The 23,967-nt window shown below is 40.1% G+C and overlaps 1 protein-coding gene across 3 annotated transcripts in view; it reads right to left on the minus strand.

Annotated features, from left to right (window-relative positions):
* PLCH1 (phospholipase C, eta 1) overlaps positions 1-23,967 on the minus strand; it is a 266,327-nt gene that overhangs the window by 19,472 nt on the left and 222,888 nt on the right. For all 3 annotated transcript variants that reach the window (XM_011958994.1, XM_011958995.1, XM_011958996.1), the window contains 4 exons: positions 18,377-18,484; positions 9,282-9,443; positions 4,959-5,030; positions 1,135-1,226 (listed from right to left, as the gene is read on the minus strand). In XM_011958994.1, coding sequence (XP_011814384.1) covers positions 1,135-1,226; positions 4,959-5,030; positions 9,282-9,443; positions 18,377-18,484 — 434 coding nt within the window. The remainder of the gene's footprint in view (positions 1-1,134; positions 1,227-4,958; positions 5,031-9,281; positions 9,444-18,376; positions 18,485-23,967) is intronic.

The raw sequence follows: 23,967 nt of genomic DNA on the forward strand, positions 1-23,967 counted from the left end.
GCTCAGGCCCTGATAACTATTATGGGAAAACCTATAGTTGACACTAAGCAGCATGCAAAATGATTTCATATGATACCTATATTGATGTCTCCTTTGCACACATTAAGATTACTGTAGCTTTCCTCAAACACTGCCTTTTCCCTGGCTATATATGTCAGAGTTAAGCCTTTCTCAAACTTACATATGACAACAGTCACAGCAGAGGTCTCCCAGAAGGTGATCCTATTATTTTCTCTTTATCCTTTACTGTAACTATATATTCAATTTTCTATTCCCTAGAGTAGGGACCACATACATCTCCTCTGCCCTTCTAATTAGTTACTATTTTGTGTATAGATATTCTGTTGGAGCTCAAATATAAAGTTTAATTGAACACTAAAGTTTTATTCCTACAGCGCTTCTATGCTTCTAATTTCATTTTTCAATAAAGGCAAAAGTGTGTGTATGTATCCATATCTATCTAATGTATATAATTTGTATTTCTTTGTGAATGTTACGGTATAAATAAACTGCCAGGAACTCCTGTAACGAACGAATCATGTGTCACCATTTGGATTCCGAAAATATGGTCATGTTACTCATCACACATACTATTGGCAATAAAAAACAAACAAACAAACAAAAAATAACTTTTTTTGAATACTTATTTAATTGGGCCAGGGCTTACGGGGCTAATTAGTTTAATTCCTTTAATCCTTACAGTGACTCTAAGGGACAGATACAAAGAGGAGCCAAAAGCGTCCCATGTTAGAGTTGGTAAGTGGAGGAACAAGAATTTGAAATCTGGCTGATTTCAGATGCTTGGCTCCTAACATGGGCTTAGCATCCATCTTCTCTAGTCTCTTGTGATGGCCTTTGTATTAGTTCATGTGCTCCCTCCCTCTTCTCTGAAAATACCTTTGACTTGACAACCACTGCAGCTAACATTTATAAAGAGCTCATTATGTGCCAGGCACAGTGCTGAGTTCCCTACATAAACTATTATTTCATATCCAGCTGTTCTTCACATGTTCCACAGCACAGAGTACTTTCCTTGTGATCCAATTCTCTAGACATGTACAGAAAAATGACTAAGCTGAGAAGGATGGAGGGGCCTCAGGAGTGTGAGCAGGAGACATGGAGATGCTTTCTTACCTGTATAGCTGGCCACCCTCTCTGACAGTATTCTGCTGTGTGTCTTCCTCATCATCAGTACTGTAAGATTTAGACCGTGATTTTGTAGTTTTCTGCCAGAAAAAATCGAAACAAACTTAAGGAACTCATTGTATCAAGTATATTTACAACATTCAGAGAATGAGCTGGGCTTTAAAATGCACATGTCTTACACAAGCATAATAACTTGGAGGGAAAAAATGACCAAATATTGCAGTTTGCTTCACCACTAATAACAAGCAAATCTAAGGCCATAACTATATTAAAATGTTAATGCAAAACTGAGAGTTTCATGCTCAGAAGCTGACTTCGAAGACACATAAAGTTGATGTATTAGAAAGACTTTATTAGTCATGCATTTTGAAGGTTTCTACTAGGGGTAGAGTCAAAGTTGCAGTATCTATTTAAATGATTATATGGGACAAAATGCCCTTTTGTATGGGAAGCTCACTATTAATAAACTGTAAAAGGCACATTTGTTTTTTTAAAAAAGGACATGTACTAATTTTTTTAAAAAAAATTGAATAACTACCATTTCTGTTTTTGATCAGTATGCACTCAAATGACCATCTGAATCAAATTTCCCTTTTGAGATTTTGATCCATTTTCATTTCTATCAGCAGGAAAAAATATTGCTACCCTCAGAATATAGGCTGAAAGGCTCCAGGTCTAATCTGATGTCTTTTGGACAGATAAGCTGTTTCACAATAAAACTTTTTTGGGATGGTATGATTTCATCCCCAACAATTTGGAGATAGCCCCAGTATTTAGGCAACACAGACCTCAACAACACAAATGATGGGCAAGGCGTGGTGGCTCACACCTATAATCCCAGCACTTCGGGGGACCAAGGCAGGTGGATTACCCAAGGTCACGAGTTCAAGACCAGCCTGGTCAAAAAATGGTGAAACCCCATCTCTACTAAAAATACAAAAATTAGCTGGGCATGGTGGCAGGTGCCTATAATCCCAGCTACTTGGTAGGTGGAGACAGGAGAATCGCTTGAACTCAGGAGGTGGAGGTTGCAGTGAGCCGAGATCCCACCATTGTACTCCAGCCTGGACAACAAGAACAAAACTCCATCTCTAAATAAATAAATAAACAATACAAATGATGGGGAAGGACCACCCCAATAATTGCAGACAACCTTGCCATCAAAAATACAGTGTCTACAAACAAAAGTAAGATGTTTAGACAGGGAACCCTGGACGTCGGGAATGTGGCTTAGAAAGGGAAATTACCATAGGACCAGCCACTTTCTAGATTTTCTTATGTTTCTCCCAACCCCCACCCCAAAATCAAACAAGCTACACTGTTGGCATAAACATACTCAACTTCTCTCTATTGCACTGACAGTGAGGTGCCAGTTTGGTTTGGAACTTTCTCCAGTATTATTTATGCCTTGAGAACCTCAGCATGCAGGTATGGAAGCCCTACCATTTGATGATCTCATGTTCCACCTTTCACCAAGCTGGTAAACTGGCTAATCTCACTAGCTTCCTATTGGATCTTTAGAAAAAGTGTGGCAAGAACATCTATTTCAAAGGATTATTGTTGTGATGATTAAATAAATGGCACAGAAAGTCATTCTCTAATCTATATAACATTAACTTTCCATTTAAAATACTATCAATATTTATTAAAATAATCTATAAAAAGTCTCATGGACAACAATTTGTTCTTATAACTTGAGGTACGATAAATTTTAATTAGGTGAAGTACTCCCTAAAACATCTATTTTGAAAGACTATTTTAATTGTAATGACAAGTTGCAAGCCAGAAGTGAAATACTCTCTAATTCTACATAGTAATTTGAGTTATACAATAATAAATGTCTTTTTAAGCATCATTTTTACTACAAAATGCAAAAATTAGAAATAATAAATGAATCACCAATGACAGATAACATTCAGAGAGTGATATACTTTCTGGACATCCAGTTTTGACACATCTTTTCATGGTTATCGTACCACAGAATCTACTTCTCACCTTATTTTTTCATTTAATGTTTCACATGTTGAGCTCTTCCAAGGGATCATATTTTAACGGCCGCATAATTGTTCATTATGTGAATGACTCACAGATTACTTACACACTCCTTGGGAGGGAACATTTTGGTTGTTTTCAATATTTTGTGATAATGACTAATCTGACTAGTCTACTAATAAATTATCTCACCGATGGGCAGGAAATTCTAGATATGACATTCCTTAAAGTAGAAGAAATGGCCTTACAGAAACCTCATGTATAAAGTAAAGTTCACCATCTAATAATCGAATTCTTATGTAAGTTTTACTGTCAAACAGCTAATCTGTCCAGAAGACACCAGTTAGTGTAACTTTTTTTTATTTTATTAAAGTATAACATACAGTTAGGACAGCACACTGGTCATAAGTGTACATGTTGATGTCTTTCACAAATCAACCACACATATGATGAAATAGAATATTATCTGTCTCCTAAAAGCCTTCTGATCCTCCAACCCTGTCATTCCTTTCTCTGTGGAGGTAATAACTATTCTGATGTCTACTCTATAGGGTTTCTTTTGCCTGGTTTTGAATTTAATATCAATGGAATCAAACTGTATGTACTCTCTTGGGTCTGGTTTATTTTGCTCAACATCATGTTTATAAAGATCACCATATTATTGCACATAGTTGTAATTTTGTCATTTTCTTAGTTGTTAACTATTCTCTTATGTGAATACACTACAATTTTTATTCATTCTATTATCAATGGACATTTGTACTTTTTCCTCTTTGTACTATTACCAATCTCAATATAAATATTGTTATTTCTGTCTTTTTTTTTCTTTTGTAGATGGAGTTTCACTCTTGTTGCCCAGGCGGGAGTGCAGTGGCGCAATCTTGCCTCACTGCAACCTCTGCCTCCTGGGTTCAAGCAATTCTGGTGCTTTAGCCTCCTGAGTAGCTGAGATTACAGGCACACACCACCACACCTGGCTAATTTTTGTATTTTTAGTAGAGACGGGGTTTGGCCATGTTGGCCAAGCTGGTTTTGAACACCTGACCTCAGGTAAGCCACCCACCTTGGCCTCCCAAAGTGCTGGGATTATAGGTATGAGCCACTGCACCTGGCCTATTTCTGTCTTTTGACATACACCTAACAATAGAACTGCTAAGTCATAGTACGTAGTCAGATACTGTGAAACAGTGGGCCAAAGTAGTTGCACAAATGTGCACAACCATAAGCAGTGTATGAGAATTCAAGTTCTTTGTCCTCACTAACATTTGGTTCTTGCCATCTTTTAATATTATCTATCGTGGTGGGTGTATATGGAATCACATAGTCATTTAAATTGTGTTTCCCAGATGACTGATGGGTGAATCCCTTTTCTTTATTAGCAATTTGGATATCTTCTTTTGTGAAGTGCCTGTTTAAGGGTTTTGCCCATGTTTTAGAAATTCGGGTGCCTATCTTTTTATTTATTTATAGAAGCTATTTATATATTCAGGATAGAATATATAATACACACCCCAGTGTTAGTAACACATATTCATTATGTATTGGATATGTGTATTTAAGATGTTAAATACATTTTTTTGGATATATTATGGGATATATGTATTCAAAATATTCTTTCCCAATATGCAACTTGCTTTTTGATACTGTTGATGTGTAGAAGTTCTTAACTTTTAAAGTAGTTTAAATATCAGTCTTTCCCTTTGCTGATGTCCTGTTTAAGAAATCTTCAGTTATTCCAAGGTCATGATGATATTCTCCTGTTACCTTCCAGGATCTTTAAATTAACTGAATTATGCATATTTATTACTCTTAATTCATACCTTATGTTTTCCGAAGTTGGTCATGAGCGATCGTCCGTGTGATTTCTTTCCACTTTCCTTTACATCTGGACTCTGAGTAAACAAAGGCATAATATAACTATTTATCTTCTTTGCTTTTGTCTTTTTCCTTAGTTCTGGTGGAATGGCAAGGGGGCCCTCTCTTCTCTTCTGTTTGCCTCTAGGTGAGAAACAAGCAGACTCCACTCATTTCCTCCTGCTCCAAACTCCACTACCACAAAGGTGGCTCTGCCTGCCTTGGAAAGGGAAATATTGGCATGGAGAGATGGATGCCAGCCAGGACACAGCAGCTGCCTGTACCTTCCCAAAGCTAAGGTCAAGGGCTCTCAGCAGTGTGCAGGTGTGCTGGCCCTCATGGCGCCTGTTCACCAGGCTCTCCACAGCACAGGATGTGTTCTTTTAAATGTTCTGAGTGGGGTTAAGTCATTTTCAGTTAAGTGGGGATTCAGTTTTGGAAAATGACCAAAAGTCATTAGCAGCCAATTCTATTGAATCAAGAAAGTGGATCACATTGACTAAACAGTGCTATGTGGGATTTTAAAACATTATAAATAAATAAAATCCAAGGATATCTTTGAGATAATAAGATTGTTTTTGTTTGTTTAAAGTAAACCAAGCAAAGTGTATCTGTTCACTGAAATAATTCTCTCTGTGATGAGCACTGGAAAGAGGTATTGTAGCCTCTGAATTTTTCCTCACATAGGTTAATTTTCCAGTTAGAGATACTGGGCCAACTCTCTTTCCTGGAGCCTATGTCTCATTAGGGAACAAAAGGCCACCTGCTAAGACGGTTTAAACTCTTATTCATTTGTCATCCCTAAAAATATGTTAGATGGTTCAATACTAATAACATGGTATAAGGAGAGACCAGTAGGCCCTACCTGACTAGGACTCCAGCTAAACAGAGGAGAAACAGGTGACCACATAAATGGAACAAATGTGGGTGAGCAAAAACAGTTAAAGCCAAAAGGTTTGGAAGGATACCCATAGATGCTAATCAAAGATGCAAGTAGAGGTGGGAAGAGGTTGGGTGAAGTCCAAGAACTGGTTGGGGAAACAGCAGTTCAAAAAATGCTGGAGGAGTAATGGTGAGGGGTTTACAAGGTGATTGATATTAGGTAACTGTTAACTGATTCATGTATGTTTATTGCTTTTGGAGATCTATCAACGCAGATCATTAACAGCTCAAAAACTGTGGAATTAAGAAGGCAGCCAGATGTGGTCATAGATGTAGTACTGCTCTCCAAGTTAGAAGACCCAGTTCTGCCACCAAATAGCTACATGTCCTTTAGAAAGCCTCTTCTTTTGGTCTGTTTTTTTCAAATCTATGAAATGAACCAATTAATCTGTGAGTTCCTTTCTATTTCTAGTAACCCATCTATTGGTAGGGGGACCATGACATTTATTGTCCAAAACAGGACCTTTTAAGAATAAAATGGGATACTTTTAATAATTATGCTGGGACAACAGGTATAAAGCATGGCTGTCACAGGCAAATTGAGGTATATGGTCACACTATTTAGTAGGCACCTACTATACCCTAAGGATAATGCTAATTACATTACATATATTCTCATTTACTATAAGAATATATGTAACCAACCCTGGAAATAAGTATGATTAAAATCCCAATTTTACAGAAAAGGAAAGCAGAAATACAGACAAGTTAGATTATATTCCCAAAGTTAAAAAGCTCGTTGGTGATAAAACAGGATTCTGTCTAGTTACAAGTCCTCTCTCTGGCTTCCTTCCACTTCCCCAACATTTTCTATCCCATTAGCATGCTCTTTATGTAGGAAATAGATATCTACAAATACCTATCACCAACTTGGACCTCTCCCTGAGCATCAGCACATCTTTCACTGATTTAATGAGTAAGACATTGTCCTAGGAACTTGGCATATATATAAGGACAAGAGCAAACAAAAGAGATGCAGACTCTGCCCCTATTGGGCTTGCAGTCTAATAGTAGAGACAAACGATTACAATACACTGTCATAAGACTATATATAATGGGGAAAGCTTAGGGCACGGTGGGATGGCAGAGAGAGACCATCTACTGTATTTGAGGATTAAGAACTTCCAAGGGGACATGACACAAAAGCTGAAGCCTAAAGATGAGTACAAGTTATCTATGTAAAATGGGGAACAGCAAGTGTACTATGGCCAAGAAAATAGCCAACATGAAAGCCATGTGGTAAGAGCATGGTACCAGGAAATGTGGAAAGTGGAGGTATGCACGTGTGGACTTATACACATGCACACTCTGTGGGTGTCACTGCTAGGAGCCTGAACAGGAAGGAAGGATCTTATGGGCTATTATCTCTGAATCCGATCTTTATCCTCCAAACTATGAGGATCCCTGAGATGGCTGAAAACAGGAGAATGACATGACCAGAGGCACATTTCTGAACTATCACTATGGCAGTGGTGTGAATGAGACATTAAGCAGGGCAGCTGAGAGCTTAGGAACTTGTTAAGGTTATCCAGGCAGCAGTAGTTCAGATATAAAGAAAGCAGCAGATTCCAGAACTCTTAAGAGCCATTTCCTGTGACTACTAAGTTCTTCCAGCCTGAAGGTGAATTTCATTTTTACTTTTCTTCAGGGTTCCGCAGGAAAAAGACAGCACAAGTAGAAACCAATCCTGCCCTGTTGATTGACGGTCCAGAAAAGTAGAAGCTGGAGTGATGTGCTGCCCAGAGCCACACTCAGCACATTCTCAGCTTTGGATTTAAACAAACATACGTATCTGGTACAGATGGACTCGTCTCAACAGTAACTTGCCTTTGCTTGCCCAGTGAACCAAAACCATATTTTAAAAACACAGCAGTATTAAAAAACCTCAAAAATAAGTAAAAAGGAGATGAGTTTTGCTACACTACCTCTCTAAAATTTTCGGTTCTCTTGCCATTTTACCTGATGGAGAAATTGTCATTAGGATCTCTTTAATGAATAGCAAAAGAGAGAGGGGCTTAATTTGTTTCTTCCAAAATATCCAAGCCTTATGGTTTGCATTTCCGATTAGAATAATCTAGGATGGGCAAAGACTTCTCCAAACGCATAAAGGAAGTAACTGGCCCAGATAAGCCAATGAGAGTTCACTAAGGACAAGAAGCAGAATCAAGATAGGCTAAACAAGTCTGATCTTACAGGTACTTCTGGTGTTGAAAATAAATGGCTGGAGGCGAGGAGAGTGAGAAGATTGTTACTATTTATAGAAATTATTAAGAAAATCCAGAATTATATGATAAACTATAAGGGCAGTAATGCTGTAATTGACCTTTTGGTTGTCTCCCCAATATTCCATCTGCCCCTCTAACATGCAGTTTGAGAGGAGCTAACCTTTACAAGAGCTTCAGAGGTAAGTTCTCACTGGCATTAGCAAGCTATTATGATCCTATACTCTGGCCAAGTACCGTTTCAGGAAGGACACTTACCCATGGCCACTGTGATTAGTTTAGGGGTAGGCACATGAACTAGGCAACTCTCTGTTAGTTAGGGCGAATATGCTGTCTCAATCTCTCTGGATATGGACCAAGAAACACGTAGCTCATGGGCCTGTTGGCAGTCATCTCGCAACCATCATGGACAGTTGATGAACAGGAGAACCAGACTTGAGATGACACTGATAGCATGATAGGTAGAGCAAAAAGATAGGTCTACAATGACACCACTGAGCCTCTGGATTAAACCCACCCCATAGGCCATTCTGCAAATAAATTTTCTGCTTACCAAACCCAACATCTTCTTCATCATTGAAGCCATTTTGAATTAGGATTTCTATGTTTAGAAACTAAATGGGCCTGAGGAACAGCCTAGCAGTTGGATGGCTAGACTCGTGTAGGGTCCAGAGGGCAACCATCAATGCAGAGTGATCACTTAGGATCCAAGGGCGATCACCCCCATATGATCTTCCTTCTGCCTGAGGAGCCGTCAGCCCTGGAAGACAGATGGTAGTAGCAGGGAAGGCAGACATCTAATGAATGTGGAGAGGTGGGAGGGCAAGGGACACAGGTGCCTGGAACTTCTTCCCTCACCTGAGTATGCATTGGGAAGATGATTCTGAAAACACTCGGCTTTGTCCTGAGGGTCCAAGTGGAGCAGTATTTGAGTCATTTCTACCTCCACCCAATCCACTTTTAACTATTTCTCATATCATTTTGCAATAGGAGATGTTCATTTCTCAAGCAAAATGAGGACAGAAATAGAAGAAGTTGGAGGAGCATTTCACAAATGATTAGAAACAAAGTATGAGATGCTTTCTTTTTCCTGTTGAAGGGTAAGTACAAGAGGGAATCAGATACCTGCTTCAGGTGTGCATTTAAGCCTTCATGCGTGGCCTTCAATAGTGCCCTCACTGTGAAACTATCAGGATCTTCTTTATCTCGAATTTGAGATTCTTTTAACAGTGACTCCAGTTTTTTCCTTATGAAAGATTCCACCTGATGCTCAGTGGTCCCATTATTCTGCAAAGAATTAAGTAATACAAATGATTTCCTTAAGAAACACATTGAATTAGAATATACCCTTTGATCAAGCCACAGTTGTTTCTATAATTTCACTGTCTCTCAATTACTTGTAAGTAATTAAGCTCAAGCTCATTGTACCATCTCTGTCTTCCCTCCTCCACAAATCCTATAATAATAAGGATTACTATTTATTAAGAACTAATTCTCTGCCAGCTACTCTTCATGTGACTGCATTCAATCCTCAGGAGCCTTAAAAGTATTATTATCATTTCCATTTCAGTGATATGGAATCCGATGCTTAGAGAGAAATCAAGTAAATTGCTCGAGGTTACATAGCTAGCAAATAACTGAAGCAGGATTCAAACTCAAGACTCCAAATCCCTTCCCGCTATGCTTATGCTATTTGTTGCTTTTAACAGATAAAAGGCCAGGGAAAGTTTTTGGAAACTAAGTTTTCCAAACCTACATAAGTAAATTAGAACAAAAATATGCTATTAAAATAAAACTACTTTTTTCACTGAGGAGAAAAGAATGCTATGGAAATTTCCGGAGTTGAGAATTATTGTGAGATACATTTCCTGCCTATTTCCAATCCCACTGTATAGTTAGGGGGAACCTCAATAATTACCTCAGCCATGATTTGTCGTTACAATGACTTTAAGATCACAACGAATTTCAAGGGGTTTGGATATCAGAGCTATGGCCTGTCCAGCTGATGACTCACAGAATTTTGAGGTGATCATGGGATATAGATTCTCTCGAAGCCCTGCTTAGCACAGCTTTTCAGCCACTTGTTCTCCTTGAAACCAATGGCCCCAGCCTCCGTTCACAGCTCTTCTGCTCTTCCAGTGCGCCTACCTCTCTCTGTTTCCAATACCTTTCCCTAAATTCTTCAACCACTTGCTGAAGAACAACCCACCCAAAGGGAGGAAAGGGGTACTCCTTGACAAGAACAATTCCCACATTCTTCACCAAAAATTTAAGGCTGTTCTTCCATTGGCAAATCTGTTTCTAAAAGGTCATTATATGTCAACTCTGCATAATGGGTAGCTTTCCAACAATGCATTCATTTTCACAAAATCCTGTAAGAACAAAGCAATTATAAATGCCCTAAGGAAAAATTTCAAAAATCTACACCAGGATAGGTTATTGAATTTCCCTGTATCACTATCACATGCATTAATATCTTTAACAAGCCCAATTAACGAGGCACTCCACTTCCCTGGAGACCTCTAGGTCCAGAAGGAGATGCAAGGATGAGAAAGAGTTGGCTCTAACATCATAAGGAGTTGGCTCCTGTCATGCTAGAAAAGACATGTCCCCAAATATTCTACCTTGGTCTACAAAGATGCCTACAAAAGCAGAGACAACCAATACAATAGAGTTTCTGATAAGGAACACAGCATTATTGCCTGAGTGACTGAGAAGGCCCCAAAAAAGAGGCGGGAATTGATCGGAGCTCTCAACGTAACTGAAATTTCAACAGTGATGGAAAGAAGGGCTTTCCTGCCAACCACAGTTCTAGCAAAGGATTTACATGAATTAAGAATGTTCGGTAAATGCAAAGAACACATGAGTTTTCCTAGAGTTCATAGAGTACGGTAGTGGCAGATAAAGAACTTTGGAGAGTGGAGGGACTTGAAAGCAAGAGGTATGGAGCTGCTAAGAGAGTCTTCGAGTGAACAAGTCCTTGTGTAGTAACTCTAGAAACAATATTAATCTGGCAGCGTGTGCCAAAAGAGGAAGTGTGTCTGCAGATGAAACGTCAGGCACACTGGGCCCCACTGCAGGTACTGAGTGCGTAGGATAATGTGCTGGGGGTAGTTAACAAAGTTGAGAGATAGTTTGGGAACAAAACTCATTTTGTATTTAAAAAAAAAAAAATGTATTGAGCATCTGCTGTGCCAGAAGTATTAAAGAGGAATACCACCACTGTCACAGAGCCCTCAGTGTCATGGAGAAGGCCAACACATCCCTGGATAATTACACAGCAGGAACAAATAGAGTGACAGGTGTGAGGGGTAGCATATGCACACAGAGGAGGTGCACCTTGTCCAGCCTAGGGGAATCGGGGGACACTTCCAGGAGCAGAAGAAACCTGAGTCAAGCCTTAAAAGATGAGTATATTAGTTTCCTGTGACTTGGCCAGGTGCCACGGCTCATGTGTCTATAATCCCAGCACTTTGGGAGACCAAACTGAGAGGATCGCTTGAGCCCAGGAGTTTGAGATCAGCCTAGGCAATATAGTGAGACCCTGTCTCTACAAAAATTTACAAAATTAGCTGGCACACACCTTGTAGTCCTAGCTACTTGGGAGTCTGAGGTGGAAGGATCCCGTGAGCCCAAGAGTTTGAGGCAGCAGTAAGCTATGATCATGCCACTTCACTCCAGCCTGGGCCACAGAGTGAAGCCCTGTCTCTAAAAAATAATAATAAAATAAAAAAGTTTCCTGTGACCAATATAACAAATTACTACAAACTTGGTATCTTAAAACAATAGAAATGTACTTATTTTCTCACACATCTGGAGGCCAAAAGTATGAAATCTAGGTGTTGGCAGGACTACACTCCCTCTGAAAGCTCCAGGGGAGGAACCTTCCTTGCCTCTTCCAGCTTATGATAGCCCCATGTATTCCTTGGCTTGTGGCAGCATCACTCCAATTTCTGCCTCTGTCTTTATATGGTCTTCTTATGCATGTCTTATCCATCTGTTTGTGTCTTCTCTTCTTACGAGGACACTTATCACTGGATTTAGGGCCCACATGGTTAACCCAGGATTATATTGTCTTGAAGTCCTTAACTTAATTACATCTGCAAAGACCCTTTTTTCCAAATAAGCTCACATACACAGGTACCAGGCATTAAGACTTGAACCTATCTTTCAGTGGCCACAAATCAACCCACTGTCATGACTAAGAGCTGATCATCTGGCAAAGAGTAGGGTGACAGCATTTCAATGTGAGGAAAAGCATGGAGAAAACAAAAAGTATCAAAAGAACCAGTAATCATATGAGCAGGGAGAAAACAGCCACAGGGAAATATAGAAAAAGCAACTAAGATTGTACCCAGTAGGCCTCCTTTATGCGTGGGAGATACATCCAAAAATCCTCATTGGATGCTGAAAGCCATGGATATTCCTGTCCCCTATGTATGCTATGTTTTTTTCCCACATAGTAATGGGTGGATACACTGGAAAAAGGGATGATTCACATCCCAGGTGGGGTGGAGTAGACAGTACAAGACTTCATCACACTTCTCAGAATGGTGCACAATTCACAACTTACAAATTGTTTATTCATAGAATTTTTCATTCAATATTTTGGGCCATGACTGACTGCAGGAAGCAAACCCACAAATAAGGGGGAGACTGTATTGTACTAAGGCTTCCAAAGCACTGTCATGTAAAGATACTGCATTTGAGCTGCTGAACCCCATTTAAGGCAAACACTAGGGTTAGCCAATTCTTTCTCATAATGACACAGGCAGAAAGGTTCAGCCACTCAACCAAACACACATGCCTATGAAAATGGCTGAATTGCAGCTCGAACCTCCTAAGACTTCCCATTCAAGACTGCGTCTATTTTTCCATACAATGTGGCAGCCATCCCTCTTACATTGTTACAGAAAAAGAGAAATTCTTGAGTCAAAGTAATCACATAAAGGTTCATATTTTAAAAAGCCATTATTTCTATCATGAAACCAGGGAAATACAGCATCACAATCCCCCTGAGAAAAACAATTTCACTTAAGGTCAGAAGCAAATCCAAGAAAAGAACTCCACGTCTCTAACCCCCAACGCTTTTGATCAAGACCCAGGGCCCAATGGAGTGTGCATTTGTTGAGAGGACAAAAAAAAGAAAAGAAAGCATGTAAGAACACATAGGGTATCCACTGTCATCCAGAATGTTCCAAATGAGCATCCATTTCCTTCCCTCACTCAGGGCCTCACAAAGAGGCAGAGACTTAAAGCAAGGAGAAGATCTGTGGCCATGACACCAACTCACTTTCACTGTCAGCAAGGCAAGGCTCAAAATACAAAGCCAAAGCCGACCCAGAACTGGTAAAATAATGAATGCCTAACACAAAGGCTATGATTATTTACTTCACATCCTCCAAACACTGGGAGCTGCTAAAGGAATCATATCTCTGCCTGCTGATCTTTTTCTTCTCTGTGATTTACAGCACAAGAAAATTGGCAGCTGTGAAGAACAAATAAATGTGTGACTGAGGTTTCATTAATATATTATCATTCGGCCCTGGAATCCAATAGCACTACTGAAAGGTAGCTAAGACAGACACTTGACCTCAAGACCTACCAGGCACCATGCAGCTACAGCAGGGACCACAGCTGAAAGCCATAGGTATCTTGGTCTTTTGTTCTCTGGGTCAGTGGGCGAGGAAGGACGCTGCAGCTGGGTGCCAGGGGAGAGCAGTCATTTCATATGGTGGGTAGTTTCCACCAGAGAAGTAATCAGAGCTCTCTATGTCCTTTTTTGAGAGATAAATCTGATCCAGGAATCCCTCTACCACAAGTAAATACATTAAACAAATTCTCATTTTGTCTCCAGCACGAAGTTAATCATTGCTGAATACTCAGAAGGATGCCCCAAACCACGACCATCATTCCAGACTGGAAAGATCCAGGAAAGGGGAGAAATTGGGCGCTGCTCCTTGAAAGGGACCTTCCAAACAGTGGGCTCTACCTATACTACACATTGCCATCACCAGTGGAGTGCTCAGAAATCCCAGGGCATGCCCCAGACCCACGTAGTAGAATCCCTGGGCCAAGACCCAGACACCGGGGTTTTTGAAAGCTACCCATCATTCCAATGTTGGATCCTCAAATCCAAGTTGAGGACCTTTGCTTTAAAAAAAAAAAAAATTGAGGACCTTTGCTTTGCTTTTTTTTTAAAAAAAAAAAGGTGGGGGAGGGAAAAAACTAAAAACTGAATTACTTCAACATCCCCCCTAGTTTTTTTTTCCTTTGGCTAAAGTCCAAAGATGGGAAGAATAATATTTTGCTGGCTTTTCTGAGGGCCTCACTGCTTTCCAAGCTGTAAGACCTGAAGATCTCAGCTGAAGAACAGCTGCTTCTCAGACATTCAAGCCTGTGTGTTTACTCCTGTCCTCTACCGTCACCTGCCTGCTCCTGTAGCTCACTTAACAACACACCCTTCTATTCAAGGACTGGTCATATCCATGTATTAGAAACAACTAGAATCTTCCAGGGAGATTCCAAGTCACCTTTATCATTCCCTACCTCTTGTTGCCAGGAGGTACTAGTATGCCCAGCACCTGGGCTTTTTGATCCAGTGAACGCTTTCAATAGCAAGACCTTGCAACCTCAAGAGGTAACTCATTCTGTCTTTGAGTGCTGATATGTTTTAAACAAACAAGATTCGTAATCCTTCTTAGGATAGCTCAAAGCATAAAAGGAATGACTTAGGAAAAAAGATGAGGGAGGAAAATGATTAAAATGTTTAGTGAGAGATATACACATGCGGTCTGGATAATGGTTTTAGAGTATAAGACAAAAATTGCTACATGTCACTGCACTAGGACTCCTTTAGAACTTGCTAGAAGGCTTGGTGTTTATGGGATGAGCTTTATGTAGGAGATATAGAGCTAATGTTTATGCCCGAGAAGCTGGCTAAACAGATTTAGAGAGCACAAGAAAAAGATACTGCATAACTCAGCAGAAGCAGAAAAACATTAATGAAGTTGAGATACAGAGGTGGAAAGTGTGTAGAGCACGCTGACCTTCGAAGATCCATAAAGATGAATAATGGTGACTTCGCCTCACAGAATCAAATCTGTTAGATTCCTACTCTGGTTGAAAGGAAGTCGTCCTCTGTGTCTCTGCGTTGTATGATTCTTGGGTCACTGAACACACTGGCTTTACCTTGTGGCTTACCCATTATAAGCCAGATTTTCTCTATGGCTGGAGCCACAAAATAGTATGTGGCAGAAGCTTAAAAGGTTCAGTTAATTCAACAACAGAAGCATTTACTACATAAGAAAAAACGTACAGTATGGCTTAAACTGCTTGCTTAAAAGTAACAGGAGTCTTGTCCTCCTGTTCTGCTTCTAACTCCAGGGTGGTGCTGGGAGAGCCTCAAATCCCGCTTCTGGCCTTTGCACTTGCGGTTCTTTCTGCCTGGAACATTCCTCCTCAGGTATCAGCATGACTAACTCTTCACTTGTTCAAATGCATCTTCCCTGTGAGGCCTTTCCTGGACATCCCATCTAAAACTTCAATAGATCCCTTACATATACACAGCATAAGTGTGCACACACGCACACAGACACACACACCCTTTTTTCCTTTAGCACTGATCACTGTCTAGTACACTATATATTTTACTTATTTGTCTTGTTTCTTGTCTATCCTCATCTTCTCCCAATGATGAGCACATGTCCAACAGGAGATGTTTAATAAAAGTTTATTGAATGTGCAAATGAATCTTATATAACCTCATGAGAGTTGGCGTTCCAGTGTAAATGAATGCAAAGTTAAAATGTGTATTCATTGCAATAATTCAGATATAACTTATAAATCTAACCACATTCTCTCAACTTAAAACTGAGGTTAAGAGCTTCCTCTCAGATAATTATTGGTTCACATAAACTATCCAATGTACACCCTCTTTTGCAGAAATATGACCAGATATTCAGTTTATCAGGGAATTTATTATAAATTTACCAGTCAGATAGGGCATTTGAGCCCTCTGCCAACAATAGGACTCTAAATGGTCTGATTACAAGACAACACTTTGGTTTTCTAAATACAGCATTGCCTTTTCTCAGAAGAGCTCAAAAATAGCAAAAAACAATTTGAAATATTTCTTCAATATTTCTTCAATGTTGATTTCTTTAGTTTCTCTTCTAAAATATAACAAAGAGATGCCTGTAAACTTACAGTTAAGGTGCTTTACTTTCACTTAGGGCCACACCAAAGAATCCAAATGAAAGATCATATCTAACTCCATGGAATCATGTTCTAAACCATCTCCTGATGTGAGTGTCCAGAAATCAACTACTTTTAGTAAAGAAAAGAGGAATCTAGTTGGATACTTCACAGGTGAAATTATTTATTTGTTCCCATAAGACTACAGCTTACTATTTTTGCATAATCACATATATTGAATTTAGGAAGTTGGAGAGCTCACTGGAGAAGAAAAATGAAATAGCTGAGTGAATAATGATAGATCTACACTACGGCTGGCAACCAAGAGATCTAGAAAACAAGATGCAAAATGATAAAAATCAGAGACAAAAATCTGATTTATAAAGTAATGCTAAAAACTAAGGCTAAATTATCCATAATCATAAATAACTATAAAAAATAAATACCGAGAAGAGAAAAAAGCAACCATTTAAAATATTAACTGTATAATGACATAGCATAGTTTTCAAACATGTAAATCTATTTAGATTTTCTGTAACTATAGCCCTATTAATTAATAGTATTTAATTTTGCTAACATAAACTATTAAAAGGCAAGAGAAGAATACAGATGGTAACTTTTCCTTTTCACTTCAAGCTGAATCTTCTCCATTTAGCCCATTTAAAGGGCATTAAAGCCAAGAAAGAAGTGTCTACTGAGACTTCAGCTGTCATTAAATTCTCGTCCCCTTTGAAAATAATGCTAGCTCATTTTCACAACCACAGGAAAGGCATCACAGAATTATCTGAAGAGTTGGACTGTTGTCAACAATGTAATAACTGAATTCAGGGCAATGGTGTAAACTACAAGAATGTATACAAATGTCTCTGGTTTTTTTTTTTTTTTTTTAAGAAGGCAGAATCATAGTCCTGATGTCTAGAGGACTAACCTTTTCTGTAGAAATAAAATTCTATACCAAACTGTCATCAGCGTGTGCTACTCTCAGGCTGCTGTGTGATTCTAGCAACCATGTGCGTTATAAACAGGAGCAATGAGGCATCTTTTTAAGTCTTATATTTCCCTCAGGGTTGAATTTCCCTTGGATCACCTGGCTATTTTTCTTTTCTTTTTTTCTTGTTTTTGAGACGGAGTCTCGCTCTGTCACCCAGGCTGGAGTGCAGTGGCGTGATCCTGTCTCACTGCAAACTCCTCCTCCCAGGTTCACATCATTCTCCCACCTCAGCCTCCCGAGTAGCTGGGACTACAGGCGCCCACCACCATCTCTGGCTAATTTTTTTGTATTTTTAATAGAGACAGGGTTTCACCGTGTTAGCCAGGATGGTCTCGATCTCCTGACCTTATGATCTGCCCGCCTCGGCCTCCCAAAGTGCTGGGATTACAGGCATGAGCCACCACGCCCAGCCTGAATGATGCTTTTCTACAAAGGAGGCTCCTTCATCTAGAAAAGGGGGCTGATGCACCAAGCAAGTAACAAACTATTCTATGCCACTTTATTGAAGACTTGGCAAATTAAAGATTTAGCAAAGAGGTCCATGTCTGGAAGGGCTTGGAAATCCCTCTGGTACAAGGTACATTTTCTTAAAGAGGGGATGGGCATCCCAGAGAAGCAGGCCCACATGCAGGTGGGGTTCCTCCAGCCAGCCTTGACAGGGAGCATGGTGGGGCTACTAGCATGAGGTAGGGAAGGCAACGCTAAAGTAAAGCCAGCTTTTATTACCAAAGACAGTAACTTTTTCAACCACAATTTGATTTTTGAATCTGTAATAGGAAATTGATCCCTGGAGAGAGGGTTGAATGAATTAATCACTAAAATTCCTTTCAACACTCAGACACAAGAATCCTTGAATCATTCATTCAACAAACATTTGAGTGTCTGTGTGCCAGCAAACAAAGTAATTTTCAATGAATATCCTTTCTACACCACAGCCACCATAACTGTGAGGCCTCCAACACAGTAGCGACTTGGAACTCCATTGTAATACAGCATATCAGGGATAAAAAACATGGTCATGCCTGCAACTTACATAATGGAGCTTGAATTTGCACTCGTCTTCAATTTCATCTGCACTGTCCTCATCGGAAACTTCTCCTTCCTCTGCATCATCCCCAAGATGATAAGGCAACTTCTTACCCTGAAATGGAACAAAATATCCCATTTTAAAATGAGAATAAATTCACAATAGCCAAAAGGTGGAAGTAACCCAAGCATCCACTGACGGATGAAAGGATAAACAAAATGTGTATGTACATTCAATGGAATCTTAGCCTTTAAGAAGAAGGAAATTCTGGTGCATATTACAAAATGAAGGAACTTTGAAGGTATTATGCTGATTGAAATAAGCTAGACATAAAAGGAAGTGTATTGTATGATTCCATTTATATCAGATTCATAGAGGCAGAAAGTAGAATGGTGATGGCCAAGGGCTGAAGGTAGGAGGGTATCGGGAGTTGTTGCTGAATGAGTATAGAGTTTCACTTTTACAAGATGAAGAGTTTTGGAGACTGGCTGCATACAGTGGGAATGTGTTTAATACTATTGAACACACTTTAAAAAGGGTTTACTGTATACACTTAAAAATAGTTAAGATGTTAGATAGATTTCAGGTCACATGTAGTTTATGACAATTAAAAATCATTTTTGAAAAGTAAAAACTGAAAATAAAATGTTGTATTATTAGCTAATCATTACTTCAGACTGACTAGAAAGCAGACAGTTTGAATTAGGGGCAAAATAAGGGGGAGTGGAGATTTTCAAAAAAGGAAAGTCTTCTTAGTTTCAATTAAGTAGAATGAATTAGAGTTACTATAGTTTAAAAAATCAAACCAGGCTTCTATTCAAGAATAGATGACTTGGAACCTGGAGCCAGGCACAGTGGCTCACACCTGTAATCCCAGCACTTTGGGAGGCTGAGATGGGAGGATCACTTGACCCTAGGATTTCAAGACCAGTTGGCCAACAAAATGAGACTCTGTCTCTACAAAAAACCAAAAAGTTTGCTGGGCATGGTAGCACGTGCCTATGATTCCAGCTACACAGGAGGTTGAGGCAAGAGGATGACTTGAGCCCAGGAGATTGAGGCTGCAGTGAGTCATGTTTGTACTACTGCACTCCAGCCTGGGTGACAAAGTGAGAAATCCCCTCCACCAAAAAACAAGATGACTTGGCTGGGCATGATGGCTCATCCCTGTAATCCCAACACTCTGGGAGGCCAAGGCAGGAGGACTGCTTGAAGCTAGGAGTTTGAAAACAGTCTAGGCAACATAGTAAGACCCCATCTCTACTTTTATTAAAAATTTAAAAATAGAATAGATGACCCATCACAACAGCTACCACTCCATCCCATTATGAACAACTGCTGTGGTGTGAATGTTGGTGTCCCCAAAATCCATGTATTAGAACCTAATACCCCACCCATATGATAGTATTAAGAGGTGAGGCATTTGGGAAGTGATTAAGTCATAAGGGCTCCAACAAGCTCCTTTACCCCTTCTGTCATGTGAGGACAAAAAGTAGGTACTATCCACGAGAAACAGGCCCTCACCAGATGCCAAATCTGCCATCAACTTAATCTTGGACTTCCCAGCATCTAGATCCAAGAGCAACGAATTCTGTTGTTTACAAGTTGCCCAGTCTAAGGTGGTTTTGTTATAGCAGCCCAAAGGAACTATGACAACAACAAGCATGCTAATGTCCCTCAGAGCAGCTTATTCACCTAAGCAGGTTACATGCCTCCTTAACAATTATGCCTCACTTTGCATTTAGCAAGCCCCTCTTTCACAGACAATGCAGCGAGACTCCTGCCCAGCTTGAGCACCTCCCCCAGGACCAGGCCACTCCTGACTTACTCAATAACACACTTTAAAAATGAGGGGCTTTTTGACAGGGAACATTCTTACAAGATATTAAGACAATTAAGTTACAGAATTATATATACAATATTATCTCAGTGATTTAAAAAACAGCAAAAAAGTCTAAAAATAAATATGGTCAATTGTTAAGGGTAATTACCTCTTTGTAACAGCACTATGAGTGAAATTTACATTTTCCTTTCTTGCATTTCTCAAATTACATTCAAAAACAGTAAATGTAAACTAAAAAGGATAGCAGGGGGTAAGGCCCAGGGGTCTGAGAAAAGCTTCGAGGGCAGCTATCTGTATTAGTAAGGCGGGCAGCTATCTGCATTAGTAAGGCTTCTTACTACAAGCAGAAAGGAATATTTATTACCAAAATACTGAACTGCTTCCAGAATCAGATGGTGGGAGGTGGGGCAGAACCAGGCTTTGAGGCGAAGAGGGCAAGGCCACTGCAGTAGGCAGCCTCTAAATAATAGTACAAATGTCTCCTGTCTCAATATTCACACCCTTCTGCAATCCCCTCCCTCTGAGAGTGACCTGGACCTAGTACCCCACTTCTAATGAACTGAGTACAGCAAAAGTGATGGAAGGTCACTTCTGAGATCAGGTTATAGAAACACTTTATCTTCTTGCTTGCTTCCCCAAACTTCTCTCCTCTCCTGGAGCTCTCTCTCTCTTTCTCTCTCTCCATCTCTCCATCTCTCTCTTTATCTGTCTCTCTCTCTCTCTCTCTCTCTCTCTCTCTCACACACACACACACACACACACAGGTGTTGTGAGCTGTGCTATGGAGAGACCCACATGGCAGGGAAGTGAGAGAGGCCTCAGTAGTCAACAGCCTGAAAGGAACTGAAATGTGCCAACAACAACCACTAAAGTAATCTCGGAAGCAGAGCTTCCCTCAGTCCAGCCGTGAGATGACTGCAGCCCCAGAAGACACCTTAATTACAGCCTCAAGAGAGACCCTGAGCAGAGGACCCAGCTAAGCCACATCCAGGTTCCTGACCTACAGGGGCGGTGGGAATATTCAACGTTTTAAGTTGCCAAATGTTGGGGTAATTTGCTACGCAGCAATAGACACCTAACATAAGCACCAACCAAAATCATGGGGCAGAACAAATCCACTGAAGATACCATTTCCAACACAACTAAGCACAGAGATAGCGGCTTTCACTCCATCATCCACACAACGGACATCAGGACTACTGCCAGAAGTGCTGCCATGGGCCCTAAAGGAAGCTGCCAGCATGCCCACCCCACTCCCTCCACCCCCAGGATGGGTTCAACTTGGTCCCACTTTCCTACTGTAGTTTCTGCTTCAATGTCTGGGACATGTTCACTTGATTGGTGGCTTCTAGATGGGGAGCCCACATCCTAGCCCTAAGAAAGGCTGCAAAAGCAAACTTTGAGCTCCTCTAAGGGAATCCCTTAAAACATAGCGATGGAAACTTCCTTAAACATGGAAGGATGCTCACATGCCTGACAGCCAAAATAATGATACATTTATAAATATCATCCCAGGCTGATCTCTAAACTCAAGTTTCAGTGACTTTTAGTATTCCTGCTCTCCACACCACCGTTACCTCTTTCAGAATTCTGGATCCCCCCTTACCCACTTCCTACCTCCACAGGGCTACCAGCTTAGTCGGATGTTCGGAGAAATGTCTTTCCCAGTTTTCCCACACCTTCCTTGATACCCAAAGCTCTTGACCTTGAGTACTTACCACTAGTGACAGTTTCAAAGCTGGATAAACCATTTATGTAATGAAAGCATAATCTATATTAAGAATCTAAACAATTGGGATTTAGGCAAATATTTTCTTCAACTTACAGAAGGGAATTTGTAAGAATAAAAAGTTGAGGCCGGCCAGGCACAGTGGCTCACACCTGTAACCCCAGCACTTTGGTAGTCCAAGGGAGGTCAGTGGATCACCTGAGATCAGGAGTTCTAGGCCAGCCTGGGCAACATGGTGAAACCCCATCTCTACCAAAAATACAAAAATTAGCCAGGTGGTGAGCCCTGTAATACTGGCTACTCGGGAGGCTGAGGCAGGAGAATCGCTTGAACCTGGGAGGCAGAGGTTGCAGGGTGCCGAGATAGCCCCACTGCACTCCAGCCTGGGTGACAGAGTGAGACTTCATTTCAAAAAAAAAAAAAAGTTGGGGCCAGACATAGTGGCTCATGCCTGTAATCCCAGAACTTTGGGAGGCCAAGGCAGGCAGATCACCTGACATCAGGAGTTCAAGACTAGCCTGGCCAACATGGTGAAACCTCATTTGTACTAAAAATACAAAAATTAGCCAGGCGTGGTGGCAGGCACCTGCAATCCCAGCTATTCACAAGGCTGAGGCAGGAGAATCGCTTGAACCCAGGAGGCAGAGGTTGCAGCGAGCCGAGATCGCACCATTGTGCTCCAGCCTGGTTGACAGAGTGCCAGTGTCTCCCCAAAAACAACAACAAAAAAGTTGGGATCTAATTTGTGTATCATTAATAACAAGGCAGCTCAGAATCAAAGCATTTATTTCTGTATATTATTTCAGGTCCTATTGATACAGAAAGCTCCTAAAAATCAGTTTATTTTTCCATTTTTCTTTACTTTAGGAACACTTGTAGGGTAGTTATAATATGGTAGCCCCAGAAATAAGGTACTCAATTAGGAGGTGACCAGACATACTCAGAAACAAGATATCAAGATATCAGCTTTCTTCGTTTATTCAGAATCTGCTTTGTTTTAGGTACCATGGCAGACAGCAAGATGAAACTGTACACAAGACATTTAAAAGGTAGTAGTAGCAATTCCCTCTTTTGAAACAGCATAAAATAGCATAAAAACCAATATATGTTTTTAAATGTTCTACAGAATAGAAATAAATATGAAAAATAATATCACCAAGAAAAGAATAATAATAATCCTCAACTGATACACATCACTGACAGCACTGACTAGAAAGGAAAGTGTAACTGTGAGGAGCAGGTGGTGCTGAGCAGGTAAGGACACAGAACTAAGCTTCCACTCCCCTTCATCTGAGTGTGGCATGAGGTAAGGGAACAAAAAGAAGAAGCTGCCTCCCAGAGTATTCATAAGACACGTTAATTTTCAGTCCTTTAAAAATCTAATTAAAAGACCTTGCATTATCAGAGCCCTATTTTTGGTCAGCTTTTTCCAGGCTGGCAAATATTTTATCCAGGCAGATAGAGAGAAAAACAATGCAAAGGAACACTGTTTTTCAAGGCCCCTTTTCAATGGTGTTATTCCAAAGGAAAATTATAAAATACATTTAGATAGCACTTTATGTGGCTTAACTAATTTAACTGTGGTCCAATAATGACGTAAATGAAGAATGATCCAGGTGTCTTCCAGAGGTCCCTTTCTGATCTACATATATTTCATGTAGCAGTTACACTCTAGAATTAATTTGTCTGTGGTATATGGAAATATTGCTAGAGATTGGACTGGAAGCATGGTCACCTCTCGGCTTCAAAATATCTGGCTGCACAGCCCCAGGAGAATGGAGACAACTCTATGATTCACATCTGTAAAAGCAGGAAACTTGGACCACACAGCTAAAGTTATTTCAGCAAAAAGAGTCTATGGAATATTACTATTTGTTATTTTTTTCTCATAAGCAATGTTTTATTTACAGGCATACCTTAGAATTATTATGAATGTGGTTTCAGATCACTGCAATAAAATGAATATCACAATAAAGAGAGGCACATGAATTTTTTTGGTCTCCCAGTGAATATAAAAGTTACAAT

Source organism: Colobus angolensis, unplaced genomic scaffold, assembly GCF_000951035.1.
Source record: "Colobus angolensis palliatus isolate OR3802 unplaced genomic scaffold, Cang.pa_1.0 Scaffold48, whole genome shotgun sequence".
Classification (NCBI taxonomy): Eukaryota; Metazoa; Chordata; class Mammalia; order Primates; family Cercopithecidae; genus Colobus; species Colobus angolensis.